At 43.2% G+C, this 25,645-nt stretch overlaps 2 protein-coding genes across 18 annotated transcripts in view; one reads left to right on the top strand and one right to left on the bottom strand.

Annotated features, from left to right (window-relative positions):
- LOC120904608 (neural-cadherin) overlaps nt 1–22,224 on the bottom strand; it is a 251,518-nt gene extending 229,294 nt beyond the window's left edge. For 13 of the 17 annotated variants that reach the window (XM_040314718.1, XM_040314723.1, XM_040314724.1 and 10 more), the window contains exon 1: nt 22,114–22,213. The gene's annotated coding sequence lies outside the window, so the exon portion shown is untranslated. Of the gene's footprint in view, nt 1–5,390; nt 5,596–22,113 lie in introns of those variants that run through there. The other 4 variants (XM_040314722.1, XM_040314721.1, XM_040314719.1 and 1 more) reach the window with 4 other exon arrangements.
- Nucleotides 22,225–22,575: 351 nt separating this feature from the next.
- Nucleotides 22,576–24,574, top strand: LOC120903658 (geranylgeranyl transferase type-2 subunit alpha). The gene is made up of 4 exons (XM_040313219.1): nt 22,576–22,679; nt 22,746–22,978; nt 23,061–23,242; nt 23,312–24,574. Exons 1-4 carry the CDS (start codon nt 22,677–22,679, stop codon nt 24,487–24,489), a joined length of 1,596 nt encoding a protein of 531 aa, XP_040169153.1. The 5' UTR covers nt 22,576–22,676; the 3' UTR covers nt 24,490–24,574.
- Nucleotides 24,575–25,645: the final 1,071 nt, after the last annotated feature.

Here is a 25,645-nt window from a genome sequence, read left to right as displayed (position 1 = left end):
CATGCCCTGCTTATCCGACCCAGTATATAGCCGGAATGAAATTAAACCAAGCTGGTAGAGAAATCACCGCACCTCCTAGGAATCAGCAACAGAAATACCGCAAGGCATTTGCATAGAGCCGCAACAAAAAAAAAATCTTTCCATCTTTATCCTCACCTACATGCCAACAGTTTCACAATCTCGCCTCTAGTATGGTGAAGAACCAGAAGGAACATTTCTCCAAACATGAAAGAGAATTTTCGGGACGGTCAAGTGTCTAGCCGACGAGAGTGAGAGGTGCGCGCGCGCGTACCGAATCGGGATGAGAAGCTTTGCAACGTCCCCGAACCCAACGTCGAAAGGAAAAGGTGTGTAAAACGCGTTTCCAGAAGAACGTTGCTACCAACATCAAGCAGTGCTTGCAAAAGCCACAAAGCCACCATCTCACAAACAAACCCACACTCTCCGTGTTTTGCCGTTTGACGCTTTTGCCATGAAAACACAAATGAGCACCGCTGCCGGCAACCCTCCCGCCCAAAGTACAACATTCCTTGGCCGTTTTTCCTCGACAGCAGACACTAAATTTAAGGATCATAAAAATTAACATAAAATCATGAATCGTGAGAGCCACGTTTGCGCGTATTCGCAACGTCCGCCGAGTTTTCCCCTCCCGTTCAGGTTCCTTCTTGTATGAGGCGTTAGTAGCGCACCAAGCACTGCATAACATCCTCACCGCCAGCACCGCCACAAACACACGAGCAACTGGGGCCGCTAACTGGGCCAGCTAACATGCAATAGGATAATTTTGTCAATTATTACATCGCTCGCTCGATAAATGTAATCGCATGCAATCGTATGGTATTCAAGGTATTTACAAGGAATGTAAGAAAGGAGAAAAAGAGGCAGAGAGAACATGCCTACGGCACGCGCGTACGCTCCGTTACGATCGATCCCCGCGTTAAGAAGGAAGGCATTCGGTCGGCACTTTCCAGGGAACAAGCTTTTGGCTGTCATTCACGAGGATCCGATAAGCGAACGATTTACGTACGTACTAAAGCTGGCCCGCAGGTCAAGCACAGGGCGCTCTACACTCCTTCCCGGAGCGATGCTGAGTTAAATGAATAGGAGCTATAACCACTTGACGGTAGGATTTGTAGACGGTGGTGGTGTTGGTAAGAGCTTTTCAACTGTTTTCATCGCCATCGTAATAAAAATGTTAGATTATTTCACCGCGAAACAATCACGCCTCCATGTGCGGTCACACGTTTGCTCCACAACATCTATGAGCAGCTCGATACGGTTTCGAAGCTAAAACAATTCCTACGGTAACAACGCTAACCAAAAGAAAACGATGCAACAAGAGTCATTAAAAGTTTTATCACTTCGATTGGGAAGAAGCAATTAGTAATCACATTTATCCACAAATACATTAACGTTCAATTTGGAGGAAAATGTACAGACTGCCCCCAAAGAGCAAAATCCACGATGGTGGATGCATATTTAGCGAGCGTAAAATTAAACAACCCAGCACAACACAGCAGCAGCAAACTGCAGCTGCAGGGCATCAAAGCGATCATTTACGAACGTTCTTTACCACCTTAAATTCGGGTTTGGGTGGCGAGAAGGATTGTGTACGGAGAGGCAAATTTGTACAATAAAAAATAACTGGCAAATTTCATTTCACTAATGGTTCGCCCGATCGTGAAAGACGTTGCTCAAATAATTGCTTGCCGTACCGTTCAGCAACAGTACACCGTGCAGCAACAGTAGGTACACACCCCAGCTGAAACAGCGAGCACAGGAACAGGAAACGTAGGTACGGTCGAGAGCACCGCCATATTTGTAAGCAGCGAGCTCCTTGGTTACGTACATCCGTTCGCAAACCATTGCACAGGATTGCAATTCCCTGGTTCCCTGGTGCCGCTTCCTGCTCTATTGTGTAGTGGCATTTGAAAATTCAATTTCCAGTTATTAATTCTACGTTTTGTGTAACTTTTTTCCCCATTCCTTTCCACCGAGGGTGACATTCTTGTTGCTTTATCCTTCCTTTTCGGGGAGGAAACTTCCGCCCAGCCCAAGTACGTTTTAGTTTGAGTCTTATTTGCAGATTGCACTCTCTGCCATACCACTCTTAAAATCAAACAAAATCACCAATTGTGGTCACCATGGGCAGAGCCATGTTTGCCTTCCAAGGATGGACATTGTTAGTTGCTTTGCTAACGTCTGCGATTATCGCCACCCATGGTCTTCTTTCGCTATACCAAGGTGGTTCAGGTGTCAGGAATAAAATTCCAACGAGCGACGCGCTAGCAAACGTCATGCTGTTACCTCTCGCACAGCTTGGAAACGGTAAGAGGACGTAAAGGTACCAGCAAGGTTAGAGAAAACTGTAAGACAAGTATCTTTTTGCCCCGGCAGAAAGTAATTAAATGCCGTGGCGCCTCACTCGACTCGAGACCAGCACCGGAAACTGCGCACTATGTGGCACACGCCACAGGCATCATCTTGAGAGCGGCGCATTTAAACAGGATGAGACAAGCTCAAGTAAAACGCGCGTGCGATTGAGTATAGCTAACCTTGAGGCGGGTTTTCCATTTCATTCAAGTTTGGTTGGTGTTGAAACTTGTTAGGTTTAAAGTAAAATTGCCTACCGTTTTGACGTGTACGCCTTTCCACGGATAATACGGTTCAATTTTGATCATATTTCTCTACCGCTATTTGAAATTCAGATTATTATCATTCCAATCAAAAGGGCTGCATCTCTTCGCTAACACGCAGCGGTATAATCGAACAGACCAAATTTTATTTATTTAGTTTTAAATATGACGGCTTTTTACTAGCCGTATTGTTAACACTTTTTGTGCTAACGATTTATATTTTTCTCAACAATAAAACGGACCAAATAAGGTATAAAATTTTACTGCTAACATTTGATTATATCACAAATGTAGAGAGCCTGTTCATATATTTGCGATAATTAATATAACTAAAACATATTTGTAACATTTTGCTTGTCTATTCAACTAATATTACTCTTTGTCAGTAGTTTTCCTATTATGTTAGGACATTGCAATGGTGTCGTGCTAAAAACGCAACAAAAAGCACAACCAGTTGCAATGGTGAATACCGTTGCTATGTGGAGAAAATTTATTGCAAATATAAAAATATCCATTCACGCGCTCATAACGGAAAAAGAAGCACAATCCATTTCCAAGAATTTTTGACCAAGCTTGCACCGTTTTCCTCGATGAAACGCATTAAAAATGGAGAACACACCGCGCCGCTTGAATTCTCCATCCTCCACTTAAAGCTACATTATGCAGCCAGCAATAAAAAAAAAACTTCATGTGTGCAAAATGTACAAACAAATGTTAATGTGCTCTGCACACATATACACCCCAGAGAGATCGCCCGTGTACCTATTGTGTGATTTATGTGATTTGGGAACTGCACACGGAATTTCGCGTTTCCCACCAGGGAAGAAAAACGGCCGATTTTTCCTGCTCTACTATCGGCACGGCACAATGCAACGAAAAAGCAAACAAAAAGTGAACTCCCGCTCTCCCGTTGAGATAACTCGGTCCCTTTGGGAAAAGGTTGTAGTAGCGAAATTATCTGGCAAACAAGCCATAAAGAGAGATAGAGAGAGAAAGAGAAAATGCAGTTCCAGTCTCGATGTTCTGAATAATGTACAAATTTCCTTCATTTTTCCAACGGTGATGTGCATGTGCTGCTGCTGATGCTGCTGCTTTTACTCAACCGTTTCAAACGGACATCATTACTGCTTCCACACCAACGCCTACACACACTGTCGAAGAGGATATAGCATGACTCCGAGTCTCAAAACTCATTATAACGTTATCCTGAGCGACACATACACATTCATGATGTGCTCCACCGTCGCAGGACCGCACGAAATGCAGTTTATGTATGTGTTCAGTAGGCAAAAGAGTGCAAAAACCATTCCGAGACCATTCACTGGGGAACACACCGTTGGGGGAGACTTTTAAAAGGAGTTCGCGTGACTAAACCACCAACGAAGGGAGTTTTGTGGCGGAGGGTTTCCAACACTTTATTCTATTCCTACCATTTTTCGCAATCGCAAACTCTCTTTCTCTCTGTGTCAATTCGCTCAGTCCCTCACACACATAGATGCTTAACCATCAGGATAACAGCTCTCTGAGGTAAACCCACACAAACACTTACACTCATGCTCTTCATCACTACCCATTTTCCATCCCCGATGATGTCTCCACCGCACCGGACCTGCTCGCGCGTAGTAGTATTTCCCGCTTTCTAGCGCTTTCCGCGCCGCTACTAGGAGCGGTGCCCACGTACGCTCTCCGGCAGCTCACTCCGGGCTCGCTATATCGGAATTTTCAGTACACGAGAACTCGGGACAGCTGCCATGCGCCGCCATATTTGTTTTCTCTCGCCAAAAAAGTGTATGCTCGGCAGGAGCAGGTTCAGACGGCGTTATAAGGATAACGCTATTTTCCCAAACCACACATACGCGAGCAAAACCATTTCCACGCACGCCGCATCTCCCTCTCCCTTCATCGCACTATCTGCTTGCTTCGCTCCGAGCCGTTTTGTAATTGTTCATTGCGTTGCATGAAATGTTGTAATTTACATGATTTTTGTGATTTTTGCTAAAATTAAACACTCCTGCACACACAAACACACGCAAACCAAATTTACACATCCAACTTTTCCCTCTGTCACTCTCTCTCTCTCTCTCTCTTTCTCTCACTGTCGCTCTCCTTTTCCCGACCAAGCTGTCAGGTGAAAAGTCCATTCATGCTCGCAGGCTACACGCGCATCACGCAGATGGAATCGGAAATGAGGACACAGGCTGCGCCCATTTTTCCGGGCGGTGGTGTGTAGCAGTGCTACGACCGACGATGGAATGACGCAAAATTAATGTGGTCGAGCTGCTTGTGCGAGCGGTAACATCCATCTTCTAGCCACTGTAAACTACACTTGCTTGCTTACCTTTGTAGTAAACGTTTTCGGTAGATGAAAATTGCTCATTTCAGCATCCTGAGCAGGAGATGATTTTATTCCATTAATGGCCGATAGATAGCTTCAAGCAATGGCTGCAGAAACAGGTGCCTTTTTCCTTGCAATTGTACTAACTGCACGTGTTTTTCTCCATTCACTTAGTATACCAAAAACAACATTCACTCTGCAATTTAAGCTTTCGCCTATCATATAGCCACGGAACTGTTATCCTTCTATTCGGCAAGCGAAAAGGGAATTCGCAAATCAGAAAACACAACCACGCCGACACACCACTGTGCACGCTTGCTCTCGTTCCTGGTGCTCCCTCTATTCCCGGGAGCTCCAGTAAAGAATTTTCTCCTATTTGCCTTTTTTACACGCAAACATCATAACCATATCACACTAACCGTGCGTTTGTAGAGCTTTTAAGCACTAGGAAAAATCACACAATTCAACCACACAAAAAGTAGCCACCTCTGCAATCCACCCTTAGAGAGAAGGGAGCGACTTGTATTTTTTTTCACTAATCTTTTCCCTGCTACAACACTAATCGATGGCACACTCGGGGTGGCACAACTTTCTCCAGACAACTTCTGCACAACTTCACCACAAACTGAGGATGGCCAGAGCCGAAAGAGCTCTTGGAAAATCTTGCACCGAAATACAGCTCACAAGTACACACACACACACGTTCACACAAAACGACCGCTGAGAGCATTGGCTCTCTAACGTTCTATCTCTTTTCGATCGTTACAATACGAACGAAAAGGAAAATCCTACCCTCTCTGGAAAATGCTGTGGTTGGTAGTGGTGGTACACGGATTTTTCCCAGCTCCAAGAGAGAGAGACTGAGCTGTTGGCAAAATGGTTCTGACGGTAAAATCAATAAAATTTACCACCACCCGTCCACGCACGAACGCACGCGCCGCGTACGGTGCGCTTACGGGAAGAACGGCCGTCTCGTCCTTGCTTTCTCGCTTCAGAACACACAGTGCAATTAAGGGGTCTCTTTCTCATACTCTCTTTTCCTCTCTCTCTCACTCTATGTTTCTACCTCTCCCTGTTTGGGTTGTGGAAATTCGTCCTGTCGATGGTGTGTGCATAGAACTTGTTCTCTCTTCGTTGGGAAGTATCGGAAAAGTGCTAGCTTGCGTGCGGTTGTGTTGGTGTTGGGCTGTTAGGATGAGAGCAAGTTTTACTTACACCAGCTACCACACCAACGCACACACGCGTAGAATTCAGCACCAAGTCATGGCGCGGAGCAGAGTCGAATGTGTGTGTGTGTGTTTGCACTGTTTTGTATTTGTGTTTGCGATTGTGTTAAATGTAGATACAATAGTTGCAGACTTTTTTGCAACAAATCATTTTGTACCCAACATCTAAGATACTAAGATTGTTACATTGTTTTTTTTTATGTATGATAAACTGTTGAAAAAATAATTGTAATTATATTTTCAGCTGTGTACGTGCATCTCCGCACAATTCGTTTCTTTCTGCCATACAACCAAAAAAAAAAAAACAATCCCGGCTACTTTTGTAATGTAGCACAAGCTAGTGTTGATGCGATTGTAGATTTTACCATTTTTGCAACAACAAAAAAAAGTGAATTTCAGCGCAAAAAAATTACCCTCTCACTCCTTCTTTCTTTCGCTCTCTCACTCTCATTCCGCAAGAAAGCGATTCGTGTAACACCATCCACCGCCATCCTTCAAAAGAAAACTCCACTTAGGAAAATTTGTAAACATACTCGACACACACACGCATACTAATACAAACACGGAAGTGTTCCGGACGGGGTCGGAAAAGCGTCCAAAAAAAAGTGCGTCCATCGCTGTGTGCGCTACTCTCCTCCCCTGAGCTGTTATCGCCCTTGTCCAGGGGTAGGATTGTGTGTTTAGCTGTATGCGTGTACGCGTGTGTCTGTGTGTCTGTACGATTGTTTTCGCCTAAATTTACGCCTGCCATACAGTGTAGAGTGTGCCAGCCAGTGTGCCAGTATGTGTGTGTATGCGTGTACTGGGAGGATTTGTTTGCGAATGGTTATGAAATACTCCACACTAAACCATTTCGTGAGACCCCTAAATAAGCATCCAGTAGGATGGAAGGGTTGGTTCTGCTCGGGTTGTGCATTTTCAGCCCACCCACACCACCACCCATGCACCATAGCAGACAGTGACGATATACGCTACAGGGCAGCTCATAAGTCGTCCTCTGCTTCGCCTACATACCGACCACATAGCCTCCTCCTTTTGCGATTCACTCACTTTGCCATACTCTACGTCTGCCATGCAGCAAACCCGTTTGCGTAACGAACGTGTTGATTGGGTTCTATAACCTTTCGCCCCATAGTGCCACCTCCACTCGGACGACTATCCATACATGCCGGACGGTGGCAGGTGGTGCTTTCTGCCATTACGGCTGAACGTTGCACGGTCTGCAGCTATTTCCAAACCCCTAAGCTATAGCTCCAGCCCTCCACCCCAGTGTCCTTATTAGGGTGCCATCGTTCCCTCGCCCTTTATCGCAGGACGGCACTACCAGCAGAGTTGTATATATATAGAACTTTGGTTTCGTCGTTCGTCGATAGCGCGTCGTCTATAACGAGACATCCTTTTTTCTCCACTTAGCTCCTTACTCTCACTACATCCTAACTTGGTTTGCGGTCACCAGATTCAAAAGGACGATTGGTTGTGAAGCGTATAGACTGCGCGCCCAGCCATATAAGCAGTTGTGTGCCCACTTCACACAAGGCACAACACACATCACTGGTAAATGATTTGACCCAGCGGCTTGATTCCTTTGCAGTCACCACTTTTTGGTGTAGGGCTGAGGAGCATTCGAACCCAAACAGACTATCGGCGTTGGTGCTATTCTGCTACATTTAGACCTACCAACGAAGACTCTTGGAAGGGGCAAAACATCAAACACGAACAAGTCAAGCGCCTCCATTTCAACTTACCAATCACATAGCAAGTTATGTTTGGAGAGGTTCTATACTGCTAATTGGCATACTTACGAGCTGAAAGTAAAGAAAAAATGAAACAATGATTAATTAAAGTCAAAGAATATTAACAAACATTGGGATATGGTTACCAACACTAAAAAGAATGGAAAATAAAAAATAGATTGAATAGAAAATACAATAATCATTGATAAGTAAGTAAGTAATCAGTACTTCCTAAAATAATGTTATCAAACACATTTATCTGGGCTAAAGTATTTCTTGAACATGTTTCTAATTTCTAATTTGATTTTCCACCTCCCGGATGGTTCTAGTTCCTTTGCCCGCTCCCATAGCAAGCCGTCCATGTAATGTAGTTCCCCTTTCTGTTGTTTCCCCTATCACTTTACTTTTGCCGTTCAGCCGCTTTTGCCATAAGCGAATTCCAATCAAATCAAATTCGATTCCGATGATATTTACCACCGTCGATCATAAAAATCCTTGCACCGTACACGTTTATGTATTCATGGTGCGTGCCTGACACTACATCCTTCCATCTATGTGGCGGTGGTTATGGTGAGTTTACTTTCCCTTTCTGCAGTTGCCCGGTCGGTACCTCTCACTTATTATTTGATGCTCTTCGTACAAAGAAGTAACCACAATTCTTATCACACATAAACACACACACACACGGACACATTTTGACGCGATGGAACAAACACAATCCCTGTAAACGTTTCCACTTGACCAGAACGTGGTGTGCAGGCAGTACTCGTCAGCCAAACCCTTACAACATAACACAAAACACCAATAGTATTTTGGGCTCGTATTTTACACCCTTCCCCCTGCAAAACATTTCCTTGTATTGGACCACTATTAAACTCCTTGAAGAAGAAAAAAAAACAACTGTCAGCATTACCTCCCATCCTGTTCGCCGTCGGTAAAAACCCCTACAAAAAAAGCCCAAAGAAATCCAGGACTCGCTGGATGAACCCTTTCATTCCTCCCGCAGAGTTGTAATAGCACCGCGGAGGTTGTGTATCGCATAAGAAAACAAACTTCAAGGCATTCGGCGACGGGTTCGATCGGGTGGAGGGGGAAATATATAACGATGTAAGAAATTAGCATAAAATCGAAGAATCGATTATGGTAATTTCAATTCCACTGAGCACGTTAGTTGCGTTAGCGCAAGCAGAAGACACCTTTTCATTCGGTGCAGCAAGGGTTTTAGTGTTCACAGCACACATATACACAACACACCCACACACCAACAGACTAGAAGCTGATTTGGTGAAGTGGTGTACATATCCGCCATAATTTCCCATATCTGTGGTAAGCGATCGGCGATGTATCCATTTTGCTCTCCACACTAGGGGTTATGCGACTTTCGTGAGGCATCTTCCGATACAGGCTTATGATTCGTTGGCTTTAATATAACGAAGAGCAAAGGCACGGAACAAGGCGGAAAAGGCTCATCTGCTCGCATTGGGAATTACACCTAAATGCATTGCATTCAGTTGCAGAAAGTAACCAGAGCAGCAGAAGGAGCACAAAATGTGCACGCGCACGAGCGAGAGAATGCACTACACCTCCCCGAAGCTTCCTGCGCTGTTCGTACACAGTAAATGGGCCAAGAATGAATGGGTGCTAAGGCGATTGGTTATTGAAATTCAAATGCGGTTCCATTCCAAAGTGACAATGCGATTCTTATTGGTATCGTTATCGAGGTGTAATGTGACGTGAATGCACGGGAAGGGTTGCTTGCTGCAGACGCTCGAATGGCCAAAGCAGCAAAAACACACACACACATTTGCTCCCATTTCGGGGGAACACATTCTGTGGTTGCAAGAATCGTTGAAATCTGGTGTACAGGCTGTTGAGCAATATTCAAGCAATGTTTAAGAGCTAACTTAGCTCCCTCACGGTGTTACGGTATTTCAGGGTAAGCAAGGGAACATTGCCTCTTCTCAACTATTCCAAGCACAATCACAACGAAGATAAGACGACAGATGGCCTTTATTATCCCGGAACATGATGCACATCCACGTAAGCCAGTTCCTCTTTATGCCTTCAGCAGCACTGTAACGCTTTATCACTTCGATAAAAGGGAATGAATTTGCACCGTCACTTAAGCATGTTATGTGTCTAATCTAACGTGTGACACCACAACGACAATGCATAGAACTTCAAATGTATCATTAGAATCTAGTTGAAAACTAAACTAAACCCGTCTACATAGTGCATCTCAACATTGAGTAAAATTGAGTAACACCCTGTTGATTGGAACTTACAATAACTTATAGAACAAAATTGATGGTTTATATTATCATCAGTACCTTTTTTAGCATTAAATGCAAATCTAATCGCTCAGTATTTTTTCGGTCTTGATGTGAAATCAAGATTACGACCGGTTTATTTTGAGCATTTATTTAATTTTGAGGCAAATGAGAGTTTTCATACTACACATAGTTTAATAAAAAAAACTAATTTGTATTATTTTGTCAGGCACAAGTGTAAGTTATATTGACAAGTGTTTCATGCGCGCTTTTCTAGACCTACTTGTTGAATGAAGACGCCAATTGTTGCCACTTGGAAGAGTTTCGGATGACTAAAACAGTGCAGCAGTGCTGCAAATTGTCATGCGCATCCCGAGATGCTCACCAATGAAAACAATGAACATACACGTGGTAGCTTTATGCTCATTGCTGATACTCAATGAAAGTGCGTCATGACATTCCAAACGCGACATGCGAATGCTTGAGTCCAACGCGATACTCTGACTGACAAGCTGAGCTTAATGCCGGCGCAAGCATAATAATGATTTTTCTGGCTGTAAATAGTGTTGCCCAATACCACTGCTCTAGTCACTATCACTAATGACTGAAACGAGACTCAAATCAGCTCACATACACAACTGAGATGATCTAAGGTGTGGCTAAAACAGTTGGTGACATGCTTGGTGACATTTTGTTTAGTACCCAATTCTTGAGCACTATTTGGATCACCGACAGAAAATATCGCGACCAAGTGACTGACCGAGAGTTGGTTGCACAAAATGTCACCAAGCATGTGATGCTCACACCAATTGTTTGAGTTGAGTCTGACATGATTTTGTTTCAGCCAGAATTAGTCATGACTAAGTCAGTGACATTTTGCAGAACTGCTTACAATAAAAAAAATCATAACCAAGTGACCACGTCTTCAAGCAAAATTCTAATTTGAAAATTGTATTTTCATATTAATATCAAAAGAAACAGTGAAATAGAAATATCTTCCCAGTGGTATACATGACGCATTTTTTCAGATGCGTCCTGGAATCAATTATCTCACTTTTCATAGATACAAATTATATGGAAAAGCGCCTCCCGCATAACGAGTTAGTCACTGAAATGGTTTAAACTCGTTATGCGGGGTTCCACTGTATGTTCCATATTGTATCATAAGCTGTGTGATCACTGTTTAATGTCATTGAAAACCTTACTTTGAAGGTGATTAAAGCAATTTATCACATTTCATAAATATCCCTCACCGCGTGATGACGAGGTTTGATACATTCTATAACATTAAGAGGTACACCATATACAACGTTCGATCTTTATGGCATCAACTTGTATGCTCCCACTTCACCGAGATTTTAAAACATGTAGTGTAAATTGCATTAAGCGCACCCTTCCTGGAAAGAGATTTATAGCTCGCAGCCGCTACACCTTCATCATTATGCGTCTAATTCGATCAATTTTATCATTCACAACGAGGGTGAAAATGTATACCGTCTCTCCCGGAACTTTCCTACCTCATCATTCATCCCGATGGTTCGATCGTGTGCGAAAATGATGCGAAAATTAGAATAAACTATGTCCAGCGGTCCGTTGGAGACCCATATCATCAGCCATTGCATGCAGTGCCGATCTCCAAACACACCGGGCACCTCTCACGCTGCGGTCGTGGAGCCATTTTCGAGGATCTCAACTCATTAATCAATCTGCTCCGAAACACTTCTTGAGACTGCCGAGCTCCAGCCAGGCGCGCACGGAAGCATCATTTTCGGCAGCTAATTAGATCACGAACCTATCTTTAAGCTGTCACGAAGGCGCTCGTTTAACGTTCCCTTCGACGTTTCCTCTCCACTCCCTGTCCCCTCCTTGGCATGGCGCTCTACAGTGGCATTAGAAAAAGAGAAAGAAACGGTGCGCAACAAAGACTGGTTGGGTTTGCCGCTTCTATAGAACCGTATAGTGCGTACCTACACACTTACACACACACACACACGACCTGGTGGTAAACAAATTTTCACTGCAAAACCTGACCGTTCTGGGGGAGGGGGAGCAAAGCCACAGCAACGGAAGAAAATCAAACATCATTAGCCGGGACGGGAGGGAAGAAAGCGAGCGAGCAAAACGGTAATGATGGGTTCACACAGTTCGGTTCAAGGGGAACGGAATTATCTTTGCGTTAGTAGCATTGCGCGGGTTTTTCTCGCTTTCCTGCAGTTGTTTCATGCTGCCACGACTAATTAGGCGTCATTTGGCCACGACGAGTGGCCCTTGAAGGCCCTATTTACAACGGAGGTTTTTTGCGTACTCTGCTAAGAACGAACGATTTCATGCGAAATAAAGAACCAAATACTTTTTACAAACATGTGCTAAATTCACAAAAGCTTAATGATTTCTTAAAATGCAAAAATAGTTTACGCAGCGTCCAGTTTTGTTCGCATTTCAATCTGCCGTAGTAATTTGATTATTCGATTTAATTCAGTTGCTACTGTACGACCGCCCATCACGACACGTCACTGCCAGGCCGGCCGAGCGTCCGATAATCCTTGTAAAACAATAACGTAATAGTAGCTATTAGGTCGAAGTTTTCCACCGTTTCACCTAGAAGGCAGGGTGCATCGGGGCGAAAGAAAAGCAATTATACAAATTGCCACCCTTCTTCGAACGTCAACGTTGGGGGCCGAAGCGAACGAAAGGCTCATTGCCGACGACAGCAATCCATTCCATGGCTGGCTCTTACAACGTTGACCTAAACATCTACACCCACACCGGGAACTGGCTCCCACACACACACATATCCTTCCTTTCGCTTCGAACAAAACCGGACTCAATCTAAACGGGCGCAATGGTGGGAAATTGTTTTTCTCAGTCGTACGCCTACGGCCTAGCTTGAAAAAATGCAAACCCTGCTTTCGTTTGCTTGATGAACGGGTGCAGTTTTGGGTTTGGATTAAAATTTACCATCGATGAACTTGGTAAGGGGGCAGGCTCTTTCGGACCCAAACCAATGCCTACCAACACTGCCAAAACCAGACCAACTAGCCGGAAAACTTTCGCCTCGGAAGCCGGCAAACCGTTTTTCTATCAATTGCATACCATCGCCCAAGTGCGCACGATAAACTAACTCATCCCCTCATCCTTGTTGGAAGGTGAAACTTTTCCAACAAAAAATAAATATAAAATGAAAATAAAATCAATTTCATCCTTAGCCTTTTTCGTAACGGGCTTTCTATATGTTTCAACAAAAGCGGCTTTTTTTCTCACAAGCTTTTGACTGTAAATTGTGTAAGGTTTCACCGCAAACCTGTCCTGGCAGCGACACACTCACGAGACAAATAGTCCAAGAGTGGAGGAAGGTGGATGGCTACCGTTTCTGCGGAATGGAAATTAAATTTTATGAGAATTAGTTTCACTCCAGCAGTTCGGGACGAAGCCAGGCTTCCAAGCGGATCGGGTCCCTTTTATCTTTACCCAGGATACGATGCAGCATTGCACAACCCACGGATCGACCAAAACAACCAACGACAACAACTGCTCCTTATACCCTCGGCTCCCCGGTGTCGCGTGGAGCCGCCACAAAAGCCCACAATGACGTACACTACTCGTTGGAGTGTGCTACGCGGCAAGAGTTGCGCTACTGGGCAATGCAGTTCCAATTGCTGTTGCCGGCGCGCAGCAACAGCATCAGGCGCTGCATCACCAACAGCAAGTAGTAACTTTCATTTGTTCACTCGCAGCAACTGGCAACCGAACACGCCAATTTAACGGACCGCGCACAATCCGAGCCGGGAAGCTGCAAACCGGAAGGATCAACCATAAATATGGTCGGCAGACCGAACCGATTGTTGCAGCGTGCGGCTGAGAGCGTGTTTGTTACCCCGTATGCCCGAGCCTAGGGAATGCACACCGCACCCCCTTCTCCGCTCTTGCCGGGGAAAGATAACACCAACAAAACGGAGGAACGGGATTTGAATCCACAGATTCGGGTAGCGTTTGCCAGTAATCTTCTCCAGCGTAACGCAATCGCCCCCGTTCCTGCCATGTCTAAGTGCATAGTTGCAATAGTTATTAATAAATAAAACTCGCCGCGTTCGCGAGAGCCTTCATGCAATTTGTACGCGGAAATGGTAGAACGTACCACCACCCACTAGCAGCCGGGCAGCGGAAAGGAAGAACCAAACGATGGCGCAACAGTGAAATGCAATTAAGCCGAATCTCACTCCAGAGAGCTGCTGGTAAGGCAGGAGCTGGAGGATTCTCGCTGGTTATTCATTCATTGCATTATGAAAGTTGGGTTTCAAGTGCAACAGTTTTGCATTCGGCACTTTCCGCACACTCTTCGTTGCCTTGTTGGGTGTGTAGGCGTGATTTTACAAATAGTTCGAGTAGGTTCTCGAACACGCACTGCAGCAATTGATGCACTTAAAAAGGGTGAACTGGATGGAACCTTATCGAACGCATTGATGTAAGACATTTCAATCATTGTTTCCTGTGATACTGTCAGAACAATAAAAAAATATTTCAATATTTTCTGTTCCAAACAAAGACAGGATCTAGGGTCATCTAGGATTTTAACAAAAACTCCCAAGTATGCCCGCGCCGCATCGGATCAATTTAATACAAAATACACGTTATTGAGAAACATAAGTTATGATACCTTCAGCTTCTTTGGTTATTGAACGTTAAAATCTAATTTTGATAAAATAATCAAACTGCAAAAATCCAATAATTTCCTATCTTTTAATTTTACTCAATCACATAAGCCGTTTGAAATGGATTACATATTTCAAATTGATTTGAAATTTGAAAAAAAATATCTATTGAAAATTATGGAAAAAATGGAAAAATTATGGTTCTCTCAGCGTAAGTAAAAGCGCGACTGCGCAAAGCTTGGAATTGAATTACAGTTTTTATAGTATCTCGAAATGTATGTAATTCTCCCAAGCCTGCATAAGCCGACATGACCAAGTAGGTCATTACGCAAAAGGTGTTTAACCACAGAGCTTTATTTAACGTTGATCACTTCCAGTGTTGTTCCAAAATTAACAAAAAAAAGTTGCATCCATAATATTTTTTTTTGTTCAAAATTCAAGGTGGCTAGATAGACTACAGGTGGGATTATGAGTCTGATGTTGGTCGCTCTCATGGATGAGAATTTATATGGAGATTGGCAGGATGTGAGTAACGCTTGGTAAGTACTTTGTATGAAACTATGATTTCCTAACTATCAAATGAAGGTTTGCCAAAGTACACCGGCCGGACCGACTTGTAGTAACTTATGAGTCTTGAAATGAATTAGTTCAATTATTATCATGCATACGTGAATTCAACGAATCCTCAAACTTGTTTGATTATTGCATTTCGTCAGAGTCATTAAGATCCAGACTCCGATCACTGCCTAGTTCTAGCTGACTCCCTTTTCATATCTATATTTTTTTCTTGCTCTTTATCCTCTTCTTCCCTCACTTTCCTCGCACTATGTCTTGTCTTTATAGTTTAAGTTACATTATAAGCAACTTTGTTAAGTCAATAGACAGACAAATACATGAAATGAAATGAAATTAATTGAAAACACCAAAGCATAAGAATAAAGCTCAGTCGTTCCATATGCACGAAAAAAAACATTAAAGCTGCACTCTACGGGATTTTCATTACAACTCGTTCAACTTCGAGACACAGTTGAGAAGGTAAACGTTTGATAATGTTCTACAATGCTGCAAATGGTAACCCGAATTACAAAAGTCATTCTAGCCAAAGAAAACATCGAATCTCTATTTCAAACAACATTGCAGCATGCAATATAACTATGAGCCATTTCACAATCAATCTACTGAACGTGCTAAAACCCTTTTTACTACCACCAAGAGCAAACCTGCACCGAGATATAGGATCTGATAAAACCCACTTCACTAATGCGACCGAGCCATGCAAACAGCAATTCACTCCAAAAATATATCAAGAAGATAGTGCTGCACACCAATAAACGGTGCACCAGGGTGAACGGTCTGCGGTCACATTGATTTTACAATCTATATGTGAAATACGGATTGTGAGATAATTGAGTCCTATGTTATGCAGGGAACGGAGATTCAATGAAATACACCAGCCATGGACAATTATAAACTCCACCTGATTCTATTTGCAGCTCCATGAGTCTATCTGTGTTTAAGCAGCTTCAAACCAGGTTACAGAACGTCGTAATGCATTGAAGAGCAAACGTTCCAATAGATTCCGTTCCCTGTTTAATTGAATTAATTTCGAATTCTCTAGGCAACCAGTGCTTCCCGGGAAGAAATGGTACGCGAGGATTCTATGGGTCACTTTATTGTAGAGAGTTCGGATCCATTCCGGTAGGCACATTCGCTCTGTACGACTATGCTCATCCTTGCTCAATTTATCATAATCAGCAACGCAGGTTTGTCCCGTTGCGTATGCTTCCGTGACGGCTACGAAACAAAGCCTCACAACGCACCTTCCACAGGGGTCACCAGCGAATGTGACTTTTAATACGTTCCTGATCCTATTAAACGGCGACAGAGCGCCACAGAGATGTGTGTTATTTTCCCTCGATTTCTTTAATGCTCAACCAATGCCCAGCAATGCGAGAATAACAAAAACAGGGGGAACCAACGAACGATAAAAAAATAGTCTACCAATACGCTCGAAACCTCCTGCCACTAAGCAGGAAGAGAAGTTTTTAACCGAATTATGATTTTACGCTCAAACTGAAACTCATGAAAGATAATTGAATGGAGAACACACCGATGGGGGTAGACCCCACCAATACCGGCCATGCATGCCGGTGTGTGGTGAGAAGATGACCGCACGGTCATGACTGTGGCCAGGGTAGGAAAAACCCTAAGCAATCGAACAACCAACAACCAACACCGACCCCGTGTGGCTGCTACTGCGTCGTTCGAATGTTTGAAAGAAATCTTTGATAATTAAACTCCACCACTGCGCTCCTGCTGGTGGCACCGTCAACAGCAAGTATAGGAAGAAAACGACGACAAAAATACATACGTTCACGTTTTCTTGGACATATTTGGCGAATTCAATGGGAGGCAGGGTAAGCGGATGAGCACATGACCGGGGTAAAGGCAAAATTTAATAATCCCTTCCATTCGGTTTCTACGCATGGTCGGGCAAATTAAATCAAATAATACATTCCCTCGCTCCGTGACACCACCTCCATTCGACTAAAGGGCGAATCTTTGCAACATTGAGCAAAGGAGAAGAAACATGATTTGCTGTCTGAGCTGTATGTTGTTTGTTGATCTTTTTGGTCGACCGGTAAAGAGCTTGATTTGAGTCATCTTGCAAACAAAGCCTAACCCACTAATTCGCTTCGTTTCAATCCAAAATTGGGAGATTTTTAAAAATCCAAAACCCCTCAAAGAGCATGACATATTCAAGTACTAAATAATCCATTTTTTGGAAAAATTGCATTCGGTACACACACAACTGCGAAGGAAAATTCCATTCGAAACCCTCTCCTCGGTACACGCCGAACTACCAGCACACGATGGATCATTCTTTCTTTCGCCTTCGACATAAAACCACCAGAAATAGCTAAGCTGTCGCATGCGTTGGCCGGTCGGTGATTGGAATGCTCGGCACAGAACGTCCATCACATTCCAATACACCACGACCCACGGGCGCGCGCGCATAGTTAACTGACGCACACACCACGGCGCTGCGCGTGTTTGAGTGATGGATGCTGCAACGTGCTAGAGACAATCGACTGTGCAGCATAATTGATGAACCACGGGCGCGTCCGTGCGTCTTCCATCCCGTTGCTTGACCATGGAGCAGGATCATTTTTCATGAAAGTGTCTCGCATACGCGCTGTGCCCTTAAAACGGAAAAAAACGATACGTACACTTCATTGTGATACATTTGCTTTGCTGTGAATCTTTGAAAAGAAAAACGCATGTTTACGAGATAATGCAATGGAAAGACACCAAAATTCTAAAATACACACACACACACACACACACGCTGCTCAATAAAAAACCAAAACCACCCTAGTCGAGGTGCCCCCGGGAACAGGAAAGGGTCATCGGTACGGTTGCTTCTCCCGTGAACCATCATCCCGGTCACGGGCGAATGAGGAAAAGGTCGGCATCATTAGCAGGTGCAGATGGGAAGAAAGAGCGATAAACGCACGCACGGGGAGATGAAAAATCACACCTCGAGATCGTACGCCACGGACACGATCACAACAAACAACGGCCAGTGGGGAGAGCCCCCCACAGGTCAAGGGTTCGGGCAATAAACAATTGACCTAGCGGCGACGCATTACCACGTTTCTGCCATAGCTGGACGACATGCCGGGCATGGAATGGGGAAACCAGAGGAAGATCACCACAACCGCAGCGTCTGGGAACGAAATGGGAAACAAAAATCCCATTCAAGCTCCAAAGCATCCACCCAAAACGACCGACAAAAAAGTGCAAGCAATGTGATAGGGTGTTTTGATTTTTGCCCTGATGGTTCACCTTCTTATGCTTGCTCGCGTTTCGCCGAATTGTGTATCTTTTCTCGTCTCGTGCTGGTGTGTTTGCTTCTAAAGTTGGAGGTTTGGATACCTCTCAAAGGTATTTTCGCACTGGCCGGGTCTCCCACTCTCTCTCTCTCTCTCATTCGCTCGTTGCGGAAGCTGTGGTTTATGCTTCCCGTATGTAAAGAGCTAACGCTGCTCGTCTTCGATTTCCTCTTCTGCTCCGCTTTGCTTGGCTGTTTCTCCATCGAACACACCACTGACGGGGAGCATGTAGTCCAGCGGGGCAACACGCTAAAACACTGGTCCATGCTCGCAAAAGACACATGTGCACGCTCTTTTAGCCTTTAAATTTAAGACGCATCGGATGCTTGTGTGAGATGCTTTTCGTAGCTCTGAATTTTAATATCTTACAGAATGGATGCGCGCGTGCGTGTGTTGCGTTTTGTTTGTTTTGTGTGTATGGTAGTATGTATATACATACATTATTTCTCTTCATTCTAGCTACTTTTACTACACCCAAACTAAGAGTAATGCATCAGGGGGGAAAAATTGGAGACCATCATTGCACGATGCCCGATGCCGGGAACGCGCAAATGGGTGATCGTCTCTGCGCGCCGATGTTGTTGTATGCGCAGAACAAACGTGACAACTGTGGTCTCCCCTGATGATTGCTCAAACATACCCTCATCACACATGTTCATAAAGTTTGCTGTGTTTTATGAACGAATGGTTTAGAAGAAAAGAGTTTACGCGCAGAAACCCGACCAGTACAGTCTCGAAAGACCGTTAATCGCAAACATGTCTCGAAAAAGTACCAAGATCAATGTTAGGTCATGGCTCACTACAAGACAAATTAAATATTCTTCCTCTCGTAAGAAAGTATAAATATTATTCTTAAAAAAAGTGATTGTGGCACGCGAGGATTAGCTGTGCTTTGGACGCTGTACACATTCCATCATTTGGCCATATTTTTATTGAGTTAACATTTGACTCATGATAACATTCTGATAACGAAGCAAAGGTGATTATCGCATTACTTAGGTTTTTGATGAAATTCTTTCCAATCGTTGGAATGTTGCGCCGTTTCTGGTGCTGATAACCTCGGTAACGAAAGTCACTATAACCAGTGACATTAAGATCATCTTCATTTTTAGCACAACAACTGTAAATGAGTCGTCGACCAAAGGGAGGACCTTGTATCGGTGATTAATTCACTCGTCAATTACAGTGTAAGTGTGGATAACATTTGTTCAATAACAACATACCAGCATTCATTTCATTGAAGCTTTCTGGATAGTTAGCAGTCGTTGCGGCTAAATTTTGACTTTATTTTTACATATTTTCGTCTCTCAGACATCAATTTTTGACATTGTATCATAATTTTTGTCTCTAAGGCATCAACTTTTGACAGTGTGCATCAATTTTCGTCTCTAAGACATACATTTTTGACTGCGAGTCATCGCTTTTTTCACAAAATTTAACGTAATGTTTGAAATTGTGTGTTCCAACATTATTGAATTTAAATTAAGTAGTTAATAATTTCATTGATACCATTTTAAACATAACAATTCTTACGCCAAGTTTGGAAGCTTAAATTGAGTGGCAAAAATTGGCATGGATTTTCAGATGTAAACAATAGCTTTAGAATTTATAAAATATCACCACTTCTTCACAAAAAATTGTCAAATTACACGGTTTTTGTTTTTTATGTGATGTAAAATTACAATTGTCATAAATCTGCTCAAATACCGTGTAGAATTAGCATGATTTCTACCAGAGACAAAAATTTATGACTTACAGACAAAAAAAGATGCCTTAAAGGCAAACATTGATGAGCATTGTCTAAAATTGATGCGTTTGAGTTAAAATTTGGCGTCAACGTCTGTACAATGGCCTATAGGTATACAGTTTTTACACATCAATTAGAATATTGTTTGACTAAGCTGGGGCAAAACAAAATGAAACAATATCTAAAAACATGGAAAACTAAGCCATATTATTGATTTTGACGAAATTGACGTTCTAAACTTATTTTATGTAACACATTCATACAAGTATCAATGCATCATATGGATCAACACTAATGACTAGAAACTAGAAAGCCAACATGGGAAGTTTAAGTAACTCGTTTTGATGAGACATAGAGAATGTTTAACTTCAAATGGACCGACCTACGCCTTTTCAATTAAACAATTTTTATATATATCTTAAGAGTGTCCTCAACGATGTATCAATCAAGTTTTCCGATAAATTGTCTGTCCAGAAAGCCCCAAAGTTAGAAGATAGATGAACATATTAGGTGTCCAGTGTTAGATTGCCGCCACTGTATAACAGATATTCACTGACCACAATTGACCAAACCTGCTTTGATGTAGTGTCGCACTTACAATGCTCCATTGTAATCCCTTGTAACGTAAACTGAATATAATATTTGATGGACAAAGATGCCAACACAATAATTTATACTGGAATGAATATGAAACTAAGGAAGGAATTGAAACTACAAACCTGGAAACAAGCTCCATGGCAAAGGTTGCGTTGATCTGGATTTACACACTCCAGCCTAACTCCAAGCAATGTATGTGCCGCCGCCCGGCATGTCGTCGCTCTTCCAAAACGTTCAAGGTTCAACATCAACCCTCCTCCCCCAAGCGCACGTCGCACTCACAGGGAGGTCACGATCTTCGAGCCCCAGATGAAACCGTTCGGGAGCAGAACAGCAGACGCAGAAGAACGGAAAACGACACGCAACTCAAGAAGCGGGAAAATATAAATAAACCGCCTTAAAGTATCGGCAGCAGCATCTTCATCGCTCGCTCCCCCAACGGGTTCAAATATCGCATCTTTTCACGTTCAAACGCGCGTGGTTTAAAAGCGGTACAACACACACCACACACCGCCGACGACACAACAGCAGCTGCCGCGCACAGAGCAGGCCATGTTTTTCCTGTTCACCGGCCATATTTGCCTTCTAATTTCATACATCTATAGCTGGCACTATTTTTCACCACACGTTGTTCACTGTTTGAAAGTAGCGCCAACACTGATATTGATAAAATAGTGCAAAATTCAAACACTGTACGCAACTCAACCGAAGTACCGGCAATGGTAACCGCGCCAAGTATAACCGGCATTTTGCCGGTACCCGCACACGCACAATTGCCACCACAAGCACGATATTTTTGGCATTCTTTTATTTTGTTTTGCAAAACGCTTTTGTGCACTACATACTCCACACACGCATGCAATGTAACAAAACACAAAAATCAATAACCCGCGCCATGCGTGGGAGAATCTTCGTAGCACACTTACTAGGGATGAATTTTACATAATTATGCTTATACACACGAACTCCGAACGAAAACATCTGCTCGTAAAGCACGCACAAACACTTACGCACAAACACTTACGCACGTTAGAACGTTTCTATTGTTTTACTAATTACCCGCACATCTAAACAAAACGCGCACGCACTTTTCAATTCCGGCGAGCGACAATTCCACCTCTCTCTTCAACGTCTGATTTCAAACTGCTTGCGCTCGCTTATCCGTGGCTCGTTTGTACCTCGGCACGGATATTCCGATACTAATGGATTTGTTGATTTTTTCACAGCACATTGAGCGTAAATGCATAAACCAACTGGACAAAACTGAACAATTACACAGTTGAATGTTTAGTGCCAGCTCATTCTTGCTCGAATGGAAATTATTTTTTGACTTCGATAATAATCTTGATGTTTTAGTGGGGAATTATTATAAATGAATCTATCTGTGTTGTAAAATCACATATAAACATAAATTTGACCACATATTCTCAACCACAGGCCCGCAGCACTAGACAATGCGAGGAAATTTGTTGCTTGGGTGACAGTTATCCCGAATGTCAAACTCTGGACAACAAAAAAATAACAAATCACCAAAACAAACCTCTGCATTGCTCGCATCTACGAAAACGCCTTAGAAATTGTCTCAAAATGGTACGTAAATCGTTGGAAATCTTAAAACATCTACACCATTCATCACAAATACCTACCTTTGCTTAGCATGGTCGTTTAAAAGTCCGCACGAGCGCTGAAGAGGCGGCCCGGAAGAAGCTGCAACAGCAACAAAAAGTGAAGATGTTCCGCGCAGCGATGGGACGTATTTTGGAGAAGAAAACTGCGCAAGAACACGATGCCGAAATGATGGAGCTAACGGCGAAACTGTTGAGCAGCAATCCGGATATAGCTACGTTGTGGAACCTGCGTCGCTTGTGCATACTGGCGAGGCCAGAGGGGTGAGTGCATTTTCTTGTCCTCGACCGAGTCGGGATGACTCATCGGTATGTTCTGTTCTAATGCCGATGGAAACACCACCAGTGAGGACAGCTCCGCGGTGTTCGATAAGGATCTTGGATTTACGGAAATGTGCCTGATGGTGAATCCAAAATCGTACTGCGCTTGGCACCATCGTTGCTGGATACTGGAGAATGCACCAAAGGCGGACTGGCAGAAGGAGGTTGACCTATGCACCAAGTACCTCAAGCTGGATGAGCGTAACTGTAAGTGCACTGTAGACACGTCGTTGGAGCAGTCCTAAAGCTATGTTTTCTTTACTCCCTCAATTACAGTCCACTGCTGGGACTATCGACGTTATGTGGTGGAAAAGGCAGGCGTGACTCCGGAGAAAGAGTTCGCCTTCTGTACGGAGAAGATTGAGAAAAACTTCTCCAACTACTCGTCGTGGCATTACCGCAGCAAGCTGCTGCCGCTGCTCTACCCCAACGTGGAAGATCCATCGCGTCCAATCAGCGAAGAAAAACTGAAAGAGGAGCTGGAACTCGTGCTTACGGCGGCATTTACTGATCCGAACGATAGCAGCGCGTGGTTTTACCAGCGCTGGCTGCTAGGCTATGCACAGCCAGAGCTCGATCTGGCCGCTTGCCGTATCGATGCCATGCAAAACCTGGCCGTACTGTCCTTCAGCAAACCGATCAACCTGTCAACGGGTGGATACAAGCTTACAGTTTCTTGCTGTGATAATTGCAACGACGTAAGCAAATGGATGCCAGCTACCGACGGGAACACGTTTGATACGACATGGACGCTTAGAAGTGCGTTTAACATTAAGCAAGATACCAACCCAGGAATGGTTTCAATCATCACGCCTGATACAAAAGAGCTCACCCTTCAGCTGCAAACCATACAGGCGGAGGGTGCGGTCGGTGTAAAGAAACCAAAGTTCGGATACGAATTCGGGTCGGCCATTGTGGATGTGCTGAAGGCCCAACTCGCCTCCTGCCTCGAGCTGTTAGAGTACGAACCGGACAGCAAGTGGACGCTGCTTACCGCAGCCCTGCTAATGAAAGCAATCGATCGTCGTGGCTATCACGAAACAATACGCCAACATCTGACGAAGCTGGAAACGGTCGACGAACTTCGGAAAGGATATTATCTTGATCTTGCCAGCAAATGGGCGATCGAAAATCGGCTAGAACAATGGATCGAAGCTGGTAAATTGAGTGAGGGAATCGATCTTTCCGGACTTCAATTGAGCGTTGTACACTACACTTCCTACCTCGCCACGGCAAATGCTATTAATCTGAGTGAAAATCGGCTCGTAAATCGAAATTTGGGAGTGTTGCGTGATTTGGTGTTTTGCCGACGGCTTAACTTGACGAACAATGCGGAGGAGCTGGATACGACGGTGCTGAAATTACCGTTGGTGGAAGAAATAATCCAAAATGGTAACGAGCAACAGCAATTAGCAAAAGAGCTGCCTACCAATGTTGAGAGCTTAGTAATTTAAGTACATTCCTTTTTGTTTAAAAAACTAAACATGGCTTATGTAATGGGAAAAAAATGAGCACAAATAAATATTTCTACAACTCACACGAAAAAGAAACAGAACGACATTTTTTTTTGCAATTCAATCATGAAAAAACGAGATTATCATGTTAGCGCTATCTAGTATCGAATAGCAAAAGCACAAGTAACGCTTTTTGTGTTACAGCCGTTATTTGTTTATCCTCCCGATACGAGAACCAGTAACGGGATGCGTGCTAACGTCGTTACTGGTTGGTGTATTGAATTAATGTAACACTTTGTGTTAGAAAAAGGGAATAAAACAGGAACGTGGTTAAAACTAATTATAACGTTAAAATAATTATTGCAAAAGATTTTGGTGATCTTTGTTCCACATTTGGAGAAAATTATTTATTTGCATGCAACTATTTGCCTTAAGTGCTTAACACTGATATATAAAAAACAGGACGCCCGAAGACAAGAATTACTAAAACAGATAACTAAAAAGTAAAGGATACAATTAATGATATATTGATATCCTTTCAATTGCCCCTAGTAAAAGATTTATATAGATATGATCGCCACACTCTATTCCAGCTGAGTATACGCTATACTTGCTCTTAGGCCTGGGCCTATAATTTGTTTCCAAATCGTATGGACGAACTGCTAAACTCATGTTTTGTTGCAAGAGAAACAAATCGATTTGTTTCATGTTCATTTATTGTAGGAACATTGTAGGACGCATTTGCACACCAATATGAATACCAAAAAAAAATTGAACCTAATTTTAAAACATGTTTTAAAATGTTCAGAAATAAATAGGAAAATCCAGAAATGTTGCCTTTGAACATAGTCCCGGGCCTTAGTGAAGAACAGATCTTGTTCTGCATTAATATTAAACAGATTCTTTTTTGGCATAAAGTGTTTGTTTGATATTTAATTTACATTCTTGATTTACTTCACTATCGCTGAAAATTAATTAACTGATTATTACAAGCAAAAAAACAAAGTTACTGATCATTTGATTTCTGTACGGTGCATAAAATATGTACTAAAAACATCCATTCTTATCCTCAAGAAACGCTTCAAATTTACACCTGTTGATTTTACGTCTTCCCCCTGTTTAAAATCGTATAAAAAGATGGGGAAATTCGTATCGT

Source organism: Anopheles arabiensis, chromosome 3 (assembly GCF_016920715.1).
Source record: "Anopheles arabiensis isolate DONGOLA chromosome 3, AaraD3, whole genome shotgun sequence".
Classification (NCBI taxonomy): Eukaryota; Metazoa; Arthropoda; class Insecta; order Diptera; family Culicidae; genus Anopheles; species Anopheles arabiensis.
This window is presented reverse-complemented; position numbering and strand designations above follow the sequence as displayed.

Coding starts and splice junctions, on each gene's coding strand:
- LOC120903658 (XM_040313219.1), top strand. Junction 22,979..23,060: donor ATACTGGCGAGGCCAGAGGG/GTGAGTGCATTT, acceptor AAACACCACCAG/TGAGGACAGCTCCGCGGTGT. Junction 23,243..23,311: donor CAAGCTGGATGAGCGTAACT/GTAAGTGCACTG, acceptor CCTCAATTACAG/TCCACTGCTGGGACTATCGA.